Consider the following 13764-nt stretch of genomic DNA (forward strand, 5'->3'; position numbering starts at 1 on the left):
CGATCTTGGCTCACTGCAACCTCCACCTCCTGGGTTCAAGTGATTCTCCTGCCTCAGCCTCCCAAGTAGCTGGGATTACAGGCATGAGCCACCATGCCCGGCTAATTTTCTATTTTTAGTAGAGATGGAGTTTCTCCACGTTGGTCAGGCTGGTCTCGAACTCCTGACCTCAGGCGATCTGCCTGCCTTGGCCTCCCAAAGTGCTGGGATTACAAGCATGAGCCACCGTGCCCGGCCTCCAAACCACTTTTCACAGTCACCGAAAAATTTCACAATCGTGCCAACAGTGTATGAAAGTTCTCTCTTCCACACACCCTTCCTGACATTTGCTATTTTTAAGAATATGGCCAATCCAGTGTTTGAAGTAGCGTCTCATTGTGGATTTATATAAATTTTTGTAATAAGTAATGGTTTGGGCATCTTTTTACGTGCCCACAGTTATTCCTATATCTTGGGAGGATGTCGATAGAGGGGTCCAAAATTTCAGTTTGACAGAATAACTTCCAGATCTATGGTACCACATGGTGACGATAGTTAATAACGATATATTCTGTTCTTGAAAATCAATGTGAGAGTATGTTTAAGTGTTCTCATCACAAGGAATGATAAGTATGTGAAGTAATGTGTATGTTTACTAGATCCATTTTAGCCAATCCATAAATAGGAATGTTGCAATTCAATGTTCTATACACATATTGTATACAGTAAAAATATACAATTTAGGGAAACATTTAAAAAGCTGTGTTACTAACATGAAATTTTGCATTCACACATGACTCATGCCAGCTTCAATGGACACGGGTTGGAGGTTTCTTACCTGAGACCGTGAGCTTCAGTGATACGGCTTTGGTGACTAGGGTTTTTGGTCTCATGCTGGTTTAGATAAAACAATGAGGACACACGTGGAGTGGTTTTAAGGAGAGAAAAGTTTAATAGGCAAGAGAGAAGAAAGAAAGAAGAGCCACTCCCCAAGGGAGGGGAGTTTGGAACAAAGAGGAACCCACTGTGTGGTGGAAAAGTGGTTGGTTACATTGGGAGGCTGGAGGAGGCAGTGTCTGGTTTGCACAGGGCCCAGGGGATTGGTTAGACCAGGTGTGTCTTTTGCATAGCCCTGGAAAGACTTGTTCCTCCCACCTTAGCCCTTTAATATGCAAATGTGGACCACCATGAAGTTTTGTGTTATTTGGAGGTGGCCATGGCACTTGGCATAGGTGGTGACAAGGAGAAGATGGCGGATATCACCATATTGCATGAACCTATGTTTTAATGGCCAGTATTTGCATATAAAGCTTGCCGACCAGGTCCTTTAAGACAGCTTCTGTGTTGGAAAAGAGATGGTTCAGGGGTTGTATCTTATTACAGGAAAATGTCCACCAAGAACCTTTATCCTTACTACCTGCTTCAAATAATTTCTTAATAACTCCTGTATTATTCCTCCTCTTAAAGAGAGGCAAAGCTAACTGCTATTAGTGGGTGTTGGATCACAATTCTTTCTAGCTACTTCTTGCTGTAAAGGGGTGTTGCGTGGGGGAACAGCAGTTGGGCCTTTTCCTGAGGTTGATTTAAGGTTTCTCAGAAGAATGGCATGTCCATGTGTGACTTTGCTTGCAACACCGTTTGGAGTTTAATTACTTTTAGGCAAAAAGAGATACATTGTACAAGAAGGTTTAAAATATAGGGTTAGAATATGAGTATTAAGATTACCATCATTGGGGCTGAGTGCAGTGGCTCACACCTGTAATCTCACCACTGTGGGAGGCCGAGGCGGGCAGATCACCTGAGGTCAGGAGTTCGAGACCAGCCTGGCCAACATAACGAAACTCCGTCTCTACGAAAAATACAAAAATTAGCCGGGCATGACGGTGAGTGCCTGTAATCCCAGCTACTCAATAGGCAGGAGAATCACTTGAACCCGGGAGGTTACAGTGAACTGAGATTGTGCCACTGCAGTCCAGCCTGGGCAACAGAGCAAGACTTCGTTTCAAAAAAGGAAAAATACCGTCGTTAGTGTGAGTCCTACAGACCCTAAGTGACAGTGGAATTTGACACCTGTTGGTTACATCAATGGATTGCAATACAGGTTTTCCTCCACTAGGTGTTGCTGTGCGTTACCAGAAACGTTACTATAAAAGCAACTTTTTCCTAGAGAAAAGCATACATCTCCCCATTAACGTGCCATTAGAGAATAACTTTAGGCCTAGGCCATTTTTACAACTTGCAATATGATTGGGAGAAATATATTATTGGGTGGTTAAAATAACTTTAGGGTTAATTCTGACTTTTTTTAATTATTAATTTTTTAATGACTTTCACAGACTCTCTTACAACATACTGAAACTTTTAGACTTGTCCTAAACTTTCTTCCTTTAAACAACCAGTTATTTTCTTTTAGGACAAGTATTCACCATACAAAATCCTTTTTTATGTAAAATTTTTCTAACCTTCTTATAGCTTAGAGTGCATTATATTACCAACCTTTGGTAAAAAGTTTTATTAAACTTAATGCTAGTAAAACTTGAATGCATGCTTTTTATTCATTACTGTTACTTCTGCTATAAGCAAAACAACCTTGATTACATTTTTCTGCAATTATTCATTTTGTTATAATGATGATAATCAGGCAAAATATTACCACAATTAGAATTTTACAACCAGAATTCTACATTGTGGGTGCCACAGTGTATAGTTTTGTTGCAAATAGTAGCATGACTACACCAATTTTCACAAGAGTGTTTTTTTTAAATTTAATTTTATTAATTTTATTTATTTTTTGGAGACAGAGTCTCACTCTTTAGCCCAGGCTGGAGTACAATGGTGGGGTCTTGGTTCACGGCAACCTCTGCCTTCCGGGTTCAAGCAATTCTCTGCCTCAGCCTCCCGAGTAGCTGGGATTACAGACGCCTGCCACCATGCCTGGCTCATTTTTATATTTTTAATAGAGACGGGGTTTCACCATCTTCTCCAGGGTGTTCTTGAACTCCTGACTTCATGATCCACCCGCCTTGGCCTCCCAAAGTGCTGGGATTACAGGCGTGAGCTACCACGCCTGGCCAATAATTTTTGTTTAAAACTTTAGTTGCCAAGATATAACATTTCCCTTTGGGGATTTACAAAGTTACAAATGTGATTCCATGAATACTTAAATTTCCCTGCAAATGTGAGTTAAAAAGAAGTTTTGATATTTGGCCGTGAACTTTGTGAGGAAAGGTTAGAAATAATAAAAGGTATTTGGTGAGGTAGGAGTGGGATTCAGTTACTCAAGTTACTTCTTTTTTATGATTTTTAGCTTAAGATTTTTTATTTTTTTTTTTTTACATTGATATTTAGAATTTTTTTCTTTTTTTTTTTTTTAGACTGCTAAGGGTTGCCTTTTTAGCTTTTTAGGTTTTGACTTAAGTGTGACGCATTTAGAAGTTGATTCCTGTAACTTTTACTGCCGAGGGGGTTGAAAGAAGAACAGTGTAGGACCCTTTTTAGCTTGGTTTAGGGAAGGAGACAGAGATGAGAGTTTTTACTAATACTAAATTTCCTGGGTTAAATAAAGGTGGTTTTATTTCCTGGGGCTGGGCGTCTGCTAGTTGTGTTCATTTTTGTTGGAAGTGAGCTAGAGAGGTTACATGTTAAACATTTCAGAGGTTTCCTGTCTGAAAACAATGTTTGAGCACTGTTTTGCTCAAAACAAAGTAAGTCTTATCTTTTCCTAAGTGAAAAGCTTTGTGAAGGATTTTAAGGACTTTCTACTGGCTGGAGACTGACCAACAGAGTTTGCCATCCTGACCGTAGCCATCCTGAGGGCTGAAAAGCATGCCTTTGAGAAGTGGCTTATTTTATTTTTTCAGGGAAATACTGAGTTTTAATTTCTCTTATGGAGCCTTTTTAGATTAGAAGGGGCTTGAAGTGCATTAATGCCTTGAAGCTTTTATGCCTTTGACTTAGTTGCCTGATTGGCTAATTTATTTCCTTCAGCTACCTTGTTTCCTTTTGATGTTCTTTAAAATGCATCCCTGCTACTTTTTTGTGGAAGAAAAACTGAGGATAATAACCTGCCAATTTTTTGGTGATATTTTTATAGGAGATTTATTAGCATAAGAAAATGTTTTTTTGTTTTCAATGGCAGCATGAGCATGGAGAACCAAGAAAGCATACTTGGAGTTAGTGTAAATGTTAGCTACCTTTTCCTTGCTTAATTTAAGTGCTTTTGTAAGAGTTATTAACTCAGCTAACTGAGTGCTTGTGCCTGGGGAGAGCGACTACTGCTTATTCTGTCTTATGTACTTTTTGCTTTACCAGCTGTTTACCAGCTAAGAGCTCCCCCTAGAGGACAGAGATTCTGCTACATTATGTGGGCAGTAAACAGGTAAATTATTTTTATTTTCTAGGGTTAACTTAGAGGCTTTTCTGATTAGTAGAGCTAATCAGGACAATGGCTTGAAAGCATTTTATTTTTTTTTATTTTATTTTATTTTTGAGGCAGAATCTCGCTCTGTTGCCCAGGCTGGAGTGCAGCTCACTTCTAGCTCCACCTCCCAGGTTCACACCATTCTCCTGCCTCAGCCTCCCAAGTAGCTGGGACTACAGGCACTGGCCAATTTTTTGTATTTTTAGTAGAGATGGGGTTTCACTGTGTTCGCCAGGATGGTCTCGATCTCCTGACCTCGTGATCTGCCCACCTCGGCCTCCCAAAGTGCTGAGATTACAGGCGTGAGCCACTATGCCCGGCTGCATTTTATTTTTTTTTAGACGGAATTTCGTTCTTGTTGCCCAGGCTGGAGTGCAATAGAGCAATCTCAGCTCACTGCAATCTCTGCCTCTTGGGTTCAAGCAATTCTCCTGCCTCAGCCTCCCAAGTAGCTTGCATTACAAGCATGTGCCACCACGCCTGGCTAATTTTTTGTATTTTTAGTAGAAACGGGGTTTCTCCATGTTGGTCAGGCTGGTCTCGAACTCCCGACCTCAGGTGATCCACCCACCTCGGCCTCCCAAAGTGCTGGGATTACAGGAGTGAGCCACCACACCTGACCAAAAGCATGTGTTAACTAAGGTTGAGAAAATATTGGATTATACTTTTCCTGAGATGCCCCTTACAGTTGTGCTATGGGAAGAAGGGAGGCCTGGATTAGAGAAGAGGAAAGAGAGAGAGAGACTGGTTTTAGTGTTTAGAAGGAGGTCTACTTTCCTTCCTTTAATTTCCAGAATTATCCAGGGCTCTTGTGCTATAATGGCAGTTTGAGCCACTGGAGCCAAGGTTCAAGCACCGGGATCCATCAGTTTTGCTGGACCATCTGTGAGACTGGTTTTGAACTCAGTAACCTCCACCTCCGGGAGCAGCTCCGTTTTCAGTGGTTTTTGCCACAGGCTGGACAGGGTTGAGGTTGCTTCATTTTACTGACCGGACATTCCTTTTTAAAATGCCCTGGCCTGATACACCAATAGCAACTAGAGGATGCACCTTGGTGATCCTGGACTTTGTGAGCTTTTGTTCACAAAGCAGTTCACTGCTGCTAGAGTCTTTGTCCTTCTCTTGAGCTTTATTTCTTTCTTTTGGGACTCCTCCTGGTCCCTATTATAAAAGACCGAAGTGGCCACCTTCAGGAAGTTTTCTAAGATGCTATTTGGTCCTATAGCTTGCTTTTGTAGATTTTTTTTTCTTTTCTTTTTTTTTTTTTTTAAATATTGAGAGCTGTCTGTGTAATAAATTTGTCCTTCAGAATGAGCTGTTCCTTAACCGAATTAGGGAATAAAAGATATACTTTATTAGTGCCTCTTTTAGCCTTTTAATAAAGGCTACAGGATTTTTATTTGGCTTTTGTTCCATTATAGACAGTTTAGAGCAATTGAGAGATTTGGCCATGGTTTTCCATAGGCCTTTTAAAATGCATATTAAAAGGTGCTTTTTCTTCCATTCATTTTCTGAGCTGGGGGGTTTTAGTTAAGGTTGTTTACCTGAACTGCCTCCTTCCCTCTTGGGAAAGGTGTTTCTGCTATTTCTTTGCTTTCCCTATTGGTTTTACTTTCCTTTTGGTGTATTATAGGAGACACATTGCTTATTTTTAAAATTATTTGCTGCTTGCAGACTTACCTGCATTTTAGCTGCTGTTAGGGTTTGGTTTAGGAGCAACATAACATTCCTTCATGTGAGGTTAAACACCTGAGTAAAATTTTGGCTTCTATATGTCTATCAAGGGTTTTAGAAAATTGGCCTAAGTTTCCCTTTATTTATCTAAGGTTCTGTAATGGAAGGGAACTTGAGGGAGCCCCAAATAAGGGGGATCATTTAATGGTTCCCCTGAAAGTTGCTTTTCTAATTTTGGAGAACTCTTTTCCCTGAGCTTGCCTAATATGATTGCTAAAAGAGCTGGGTTGATTTTACAACACTTGCAAAAGTTTAGTAAAGTTGCCATGCCCTCGTGCATAAGAAAATGAGTCACTTCTTTTCAAAGTTTTGAGGTTAAAGAAGTTCCAGGGTGTAGAGTGCACTCTGGAGGGGTGCAAGCTGAGGATAATTTATTACCCATTCAGAAAAAGAATTGAGAATAAAAACGTTCTTTTAGTTTCCTTCCTTTCTGTATGACCCAGAGTGGAGGAGAAGACAGGGAGTCTCCTCCGACTTTTCCCTTTCCTGATTTCTGGATCCCGAAACCATGTTAAACGTGTCTGAATTTGTTGACGTGGTTTCTGTATGCTATGGAACCGGATGAACCAAGTGGTGGGACTAATCACGCTTACCCATGCAACCTTAGCTTATTTGCCTTGTGTGACTTTCCTTTGACTTTGTAAACCTTTGTGATTTGCCTGGTTTCCCGAAAAATGGATTTCTGGAGAGACTGTGTTGCCTTTGGGCAAGACTCCTTTAACAGTGGCAATGAGCTAGACTGCCTGTTATTACAGCCCTTGCCAAAGCATTTACCCTTAGAAAAACGGTTTTGGTTAACTTTTGAACTTAAAATTCCTTTGCTAATTAAGTATTGTCTTAATTGAAGACAGAATAGGTGCCTTAAAAGAACGTAGGCACGGGAACTGAACAATGAGATCACTTGGACTCGGGAAGGGGAACATCACACACCGGGGCCTATCATGGGGAGGGGGGAGGGGGGAGGGATTGCATTGGGAGTTATACCTGATGTAAATGACGAGTTGATGGGTGCAGCACACCAACATGGCACAAGTATACATATGTAGCAAACCTGCACATTGTGCACATGTACCCTACAACTTGAAGTTTAATAATAATAAATAAATTAAAAAAAAAAAAAAAAAGAACGTAGGCACCGAATGGATGGGACAATATTGGGACTAAAATTTAGAAGTGGAAGACATTTTACTCCTAACTGTTGAAAGCAGAGCTCTCCCATTTACAGAAATAGCTTAGAGCCTGGTTTTTAGTGGTGTGAAAGGAAGCTGCAGTGTAGAGCAAAGGACCAGCAATGTGTCTTACGAAGAAGATTTCTATTTCCACTAGGTACCACTTAGGAATACCATATCCTCACCTGAGAAACCATAGAGAGAGACATTTAATGAATTACTGCCTGCTGCAATTTGCAATTTTTTTTTAACAGACCTGTTTTCCTGAGCTGCAAAGATTCCTGCACACTAAACATAGAGAAAGAAACCATGGATAGAGAGAGAAAGTTTGGTGACAGGAGAGCTGGAAGAGAGCCTTGAGAGTAAAGGACAGATTTAAGGCTGAGATTCACTCCATACTCACCAGTCTGATGAATGAATCCCCTTTCCTGGCCAACACACCAAAATGATATGGCTTCAATGACTAGAGGAACACCAGGGTTTTTGGTCTCATACCAGTTTAGATAAAATGACACAGACACACGTGGAGTGGTTTCAAGGAGCAAAAGTTTAGTAGGCAAGAAAGAAGGAAGAAAGAAAACAGCTCCCCATACAGAGAGAGAGGCAGGGGAGCTTGGAACAAAGAGGAATCCCGTGTTGGGTGGAAAAGGGGTTGCTTAGATTGGGATGCTGGAGAAGGCAGTGTCTGGTTTGCATAGGACCCAGGGGATTGGTTTGAAGAGGTGTGTCATTTACGTAGCCCATAAAAATCCTGTCCCTCTCACCTTAGCCCTTTAATATGCAAATATGGGTCACCCTGATGTTTTGAACACATGGTGTTATCTGGAGGTGGCCATCACACTTGGCACAGGTGGTGACAAAGAGAAGACGGTGGGAATCACCATATTGAGTGAACCCAGGTTTTAATGACTGGCATTTGCACATTAAAGCTTGCTGGCCTCCTCCCTGTGGGGGGAGGGCAGAGGATGAAGGGAGGGAGAGCATTAGGAAAAAGAGTTTTGCATGTCAGGCTTAATACCTAGGTAATGGGTTGATAGGTGCAGCAAACCACCATGGTACATGCCTACCTATGTAATAAACCTGCCTGTCCTGTACATGTGCCCTGGGACTTAAAAAAAAGTTTATACCTGCAGACTCAATGCAATTCCTATCAAAATTCCAAGGTCATTTTCCACAGACATAGAAAAACAATCCTAAAATTTGAATGGGACTACAAAAGGACCCCAAATAGCCAAAACAATCTTGAGCAAAGGGAAAAATGGGGTATCACACTTTGGAATCCCTAAATATCCTACAAAGCCACAGCAAGGAAGACAGCATGGAACTGACATAGAAACAGGTACAGTGATCAGTGCAACAAGGATGAAAGCAAAGAATGAAACACACACAATTATGGTGAATTGATCCTCAACAAAGTTTCCAAGAACAAGAGAGGGCAGTGCTTCTGAATAAATGGTCCTGGGAGAACTTAGTCTCCATGGAGTGTGGAGGTCTGGGTCCTCCCTGGGCTAGTGGATAGCCAGTGCAGTGTATAAGCTCAGCTCAGCTGAACTTTCCCTTTCCTGGGAGGAAGGAGGCTTCATTATTTCCTGTTTGAGGGTTAAGTTGTGCAGCTAGGCATAGGTCACATCCTGGGGATATTCATATGAAGAGGAATGAAATTGAACCATTATCCCATGTACAAAAATGGGTGAGAGAAAAGCTTCAAGACGTTGGTCTAGGCAAAGTTTTTTGGATATGGCCCTGAAAACACAAGCAACAAAAGCAAAAGTAGACAAAGGGTGTGCCTTCTAACTAAACAGCTTCTGCACAGCAAACAACAGAATGAAGAGACAACTCAGAAATGGGAGAAAATCGTTGCAAGCTGTGTATCTGATAAAGGGTTAATATTTAAAAATATATGAGGAACTAAAACGACACAACAGTAAGAAACCAAAAACTACTTGAAACACGGGCAAAGGAGCTGAACAGGCATTTCTCAAAAGAAGACATACAAATAGTCAGCAGGTATATGAAAAGGTGCTCAGACAAAAGCTTTGTCTGTTGAGATAATAATTTTTTGTTCATTTTGTTAAAATACTGAATTACATTGAGTTTTTGAAAATTAAGCTACCCTTGCTTTTCATAAACAAAATTAAAAAATAATAAAAAACCAGTGTGATCATGATATATTGTCTATTTTATAGAGATATGAATCTTACTGGTTAATATTTGTTAAGGGATTTATATTTTTGTGAGAGATCATCCATGACTTTCCCATTTTGTAGTTTCCGTGTCAGGTTTGGGTATCAACTTGTTCCTAGTCTGATAAAATGTATTTGTGTAAATATACACAGAATATTCTCAGGGAAAATTTAAGCAAGTTTCCGTGTGTGTGTGTGTGTGTCTGTGTGTTTCATGAGTGCATAGAGTTTGAGAAAACCACCAACAAATCTTCCTGAAGTGGCATTTACTTTGCGGGAACATTTTTTATTACAGGATCAATGCATTTTATATATGTTTATGTATGATGATTCAATTTTTCTATTTATCCTTATGTTCATTAAGTAAACTGTAATTTTGAATATTTCATCTATCTCATCTGCATTTTCTGTTATGTTGGCATAGAATTGCTCAGTTTTCTTTCACCTTTGTGAAGTTGTGTGTAGGGTCTGTAGTGCTGCCTCCTGTTTTGTTCCTGTATGGAAAAGGGTGCCTGCTCTTTTTTTATTCTTATTTTTCTCATTGTGGCCAAGTTCCATGTATCATTAATGTTTTCAAGAATAAACTTTTGACTTTATTAATTTTTCCTTAGTTTTTGTTTGTCCTCATTAGAAGCTCCCATTTTCCCATGTCATTGGTTTGATGTGTAATATTTACATGATCACTCAATTTAAAACATTTTCTGACTTCTGTTTTTTTTTTTTTTTTTCATCAGTTAACTCATTGTGAACTGAGAAGTCTGCTACTTTATTTTGATAATGCAGGGATACTATTTATCTTTGCAGAATCAGGTGAAGCCCAAAGTTCCCAGAATCTTCTAGTGGTCTGTGTTAGGGATCTAGGCTGGCTGGGGTTCAATGATGTCCACTGGGGGCAACTTCCATGCCTTCTGGGGTCCTGAGTCTCCGTGGTTTGTGGGGTCTGGGTCCTCCCTGGATTAGTGGATGGCCAGAGTGGCATAGACACTGGGCTCAGCTGAAGGTTCCCGTTTCTGGGATGGAGGAGGCTCAGTTGCCTCCCGTCTGAGGGTCAAGCTCTGCAGCTGGGCGTAGGTCACATCCTGGGGGGCTTCAGATGTAGCAGCCTGCAGTGGGGGAGAGTGAGAGGGAAGGAACATGATGGGGGTAGGAGAAGGCTGGGGGCCTGGAGAGGAAAGGACCAGCCTGAGTGTCCATCTGCCTGTCCTCTTCCGCCTGTGTGTCCTTTGTGTCCAGGAATTCCTTGGACAGTGGGGAGGGAGGAGAGGTCATTTCTCTCCTAGGTCTGGAGTGTTTCACCTGGGCATGCGTCACTGCCTGGGGGTCTTCATTGTGTGGGCTGTGCTGGAGAAAGACACTGGTGGGGGGTGTCCTCGAATCCCCCTGATCTCCTGGAGTCAATTTTCTTCACTGTTTCCAAGGTGATCCGATTACATCCCTTTCCTGATGGAATCTCAGGGATGCCCTAAGGCCGTGGAGGGTCTGGCCTCTCCCTCCCTGTGGTTCTGGCCTCTCCTCCTCACTCTGACCTTGCCCATTTGGCTGCAGCCTAATGCCTGCCTTCCTGAAAGAGCTCGATGCTGCCTCGGGGCCTTTGCACAGCTGTTTCTTCTGCCTGCAGGGACTTGTCCATTAGAGGATCCTGTGGCCCCTTCAGTCCAGGCTTCTCAGATGACAGCTGAGCAGACAGCCCTCCCCTTACCATTCAGACTGGCCCCACTGCCCCACACTCTCTGCCCTTTCCCTGGTTTATGTTTCTTACAGCACGTTGCACTCCTTTTATTTGCATTTATTTGCATTTTGTCTCCCACTACGAGGTGAACTCAGGAGGCGGGGGTGGCTTTGCTCCCTGCTGTGTCTGCAGCTCCCACAGGGAGCCCGATCCATAGTGAGCTCCCTGGGAACACTCGCTGGATGAATGAATGAAGCGGGGCCCAGGGGACTGGGGTGGTTCATCTATTCCTCATCCTCCTGAGGCCTGGGGAGCGCTCTAACCACCAGACGGCCAAACAGAGGAGGAGGAGCAGGAAGGGGACCCGGGAGGAGGCCCGCGAGGTCCCAGGACAGCAGGAGAGAGTGAGGTCACAGCAGGCGGGAGGCAGCATGCTGGACAAGGAGGGGTCCACCGTGATGATGCTGAGAACCAGGGGAAAGAGGACAGAGAAGTCCTGCAGGATTAGATCTGGCACCAGGAGGTCTTTGGTGCCCAGGACAGGGGCGGGGTCTCACCTGACTGTCAAGCTCCACCCCGTCCTCAGGCTGTGTGTCCTTCATGGCAGCATCTGCGGGGACACAGCAAGGCGTTTGTCTCCTGGGAAGGTTCCCTGAGACCTCTGAGTCCTGCCGGACCCTGCCCTGTTCCCATTAGGGCCACTGTGATGCAGGGAGGGGCTGTGATGTGCCTGAGGTCCTACAGTGTGGGTTCAGACCACCTCCCCCCGAGTCCCTGACCCTTACCAGCCTGTACTCCTGCCTCCATTGCTATTGAAACTTTGGGGCCCGCATCTCCACCCCAGGTGCACCCCCTCTGCCTCTCACTTACTGGGGTTTTCTCCCTGGACGTCAGCAGCTGGGCTGGACCTGGGGGAGGACACGGGAGTGTGAGGGGCAGTGAGGGGGCTGTTGGGGTGAGTGGGAGTCTGAGGCCTTCTGGCAGAATTACCTCCTCTGTAGACCCCCATCCTTGGGCTCTGGCTCTGCAGCCCCTGGAGGACGTTGGAAATCAGCCTGTCTCTGGGCTGGGGAAAGGTGCACAGAGTCTCAGCTCTCGGAATGTTAGAACCACCTGCCTTGCACATGCAACTCAAGAGGAAGACAAACCCGAAAATACACTTGCAAGGATGTTTTAAATCCTTCCTAAGTGTAGAAAAACCGAAAGAATAAAGCACTTCCATTATGCCCTTCTTTATTTTCTTCTTTCTAGATTTTCTCACTGGGAATTTCTGGAGCAGTTCCTCAGCTGACCTCTCCTATCTGGAGTCTCTTTGGCTAGCGCCCTGACCCCACCCTGCATCGGCCCACGGGTCCCCCAATTTCCTACTTACCTGATGTCCTGTGTTTGCCCTGACGCCAGTGTTGGAGGAGGAGGAAGAAGAGGAGGGAGAGAAGCAGGATGGAGACCACCAAGACCCCGATCAGTACCTCCCAGTGCCTTCTCAGACCTTGGGCGTGATGACATCAGGAATGGGGATGATGTCACTGATGTGAGCACCTACTGTGCGCACACCTACTGTGTGTGCTGGGTCTTTCTTTCATTACCTCCAACCCTCACAGCAGTCATGCAACTTGAGATTGCCACCCTCTCTCCACCCATTTCACAAAGGAGGAAACTGAGGCTCAGAGAGGGGAATCGCCTGTCCCAGGCCCCCAGCCAGGAAGCAGCAGAGCTAGGAAGGGAACCCGGGACTCTGACCTGCAGCCCTTGTTCCCTGCACCAGAGCCAAGCCCCAGAGTTGCAGGGAAAGAGCTTGATCATCTTGAACCACAGCCCTGCTCCCCTCCCCTGCCCCAGGTCACCGTCACCACTGCAGGTGGGACAGGACAGGCCCCTGCAGAATCGACTCTGGGAGGCTTCCCTGGGAGGCCTCCTCTCCCAGGAGATCACAGCTGGGAGTCAGAGCTGAAAGGAATGTTCCCACCCCCAGGCCTCTCTCCTTTATACTTGGAGAAACTGGGGCCCAGGCAGGGGAGGGGCCTGTCCACGTCACCACCTTCGGAGGAGCCTGAACCTAGGACAGAGCCCACCCCTGCCCCCCAGGGACCGCATTCACCTCCCACTCAGAGCCCCTCACTCACCACTCTGGGGGTCTGACCCTGTAGGCATGAGGCGCTGGTCCTCAGAGCCTGCTGGGTTAGAACAGGGACGTGAGGGCTGGGGCTGCCCTGCCCCCCACCTCAGCTCGGCTTCTCCTCCCAACATCTCCCTCTGCCTTGACCCCTCACTCCGCATGAGCCCATCCTCAGGGCCTTGGGAGGCTGTAGTGCCTCCCAAGTCACTGCCCGACTCCCACATCCCTGAAAGAAAGCCCAGCTGAGAATTGGAACGCGGACTTAGATCCACTGAGCATGTCTTGAGACAGGCCTCAGGCTTTGGAAACTCTCTGGACAGAGGCCTCTAAGACTCACCAGCTGCTGAGATGGACCTTGTGGGTGAGGGGCTGGGACTCTCCAAGGATCCTGGGTAGAAGGACAAGAGGAGGGTGAGAGTCTGGGGTTGCCCCGGAGTCTCCACCTCAAATTGAACCTCTTCCTACATCTGCCCTGTGGCTTCCCAGGGACCATG

At 44.6% G+C, this 13764-nt stretch overlaps 1 protein-coding gene across 1 annotated transcript in view; it reads right to left on the reverse strand.

Annotated features, from left to right (window-relative positions):
• Nucleotides 1–10441: 10441 nt before the first annotated feature.
• LOC103235563 (leukocyte immunoglobulin-like receptor subfamily B member 2) overlaps nucleotides 10442–13764 on the reverse strand; it is a 34329-nt gene continuing 31006 nt past the window's right edge. Inside the window, exons 20-26 of the mRNA XM_073017217.1 lie at nucleotides 13608–13658; nucleotides 13278–13328; nucleotides 12527–12643; nucleotides 12145–12220; nucleotides 12025–12062; nucleotides 11712–11764; nucleotides 10442–10588 (exon numbers count right to left, since the gene is read on the reverse strand). Coding sequence (XP_072873318.1) covers nucleotides 10442–10588; nucleotides 11712–11764; nucleotides 12025–12062; nucleotides 12145–12220; nucleotides 12527–12643; nucleotides 13278–13328; nucleotides 13608–13658 — 533 coding nt within the window. The remainder of the gene's footprint in view (nucleotides 10589–11711; nucleotides 11765–12024; nucleotides 12063–12144; nucleotides 12221–12526; nucleotides 12644–13277; nucleotides 13329–13607; nucleotides 13659–13764) is intronic.

The sequence above is a fragment of the Chlorocebus sabaeus genome, chromosome 6 (genome assembly GCF_047675955.1).
Source record: "Chlorocebus sabaeus isolate Y175 chromosome 6, mChlSab1.0.hap1, whole genome shotgun sequence".
In the NCBI taxonomy this organism is placed as follows: Eukaryota; Metazoa; Chordata; class Mammalia; order Primates; family Cercopithecidae; genus Chlorocebus; species Chlorocebus sabaeus.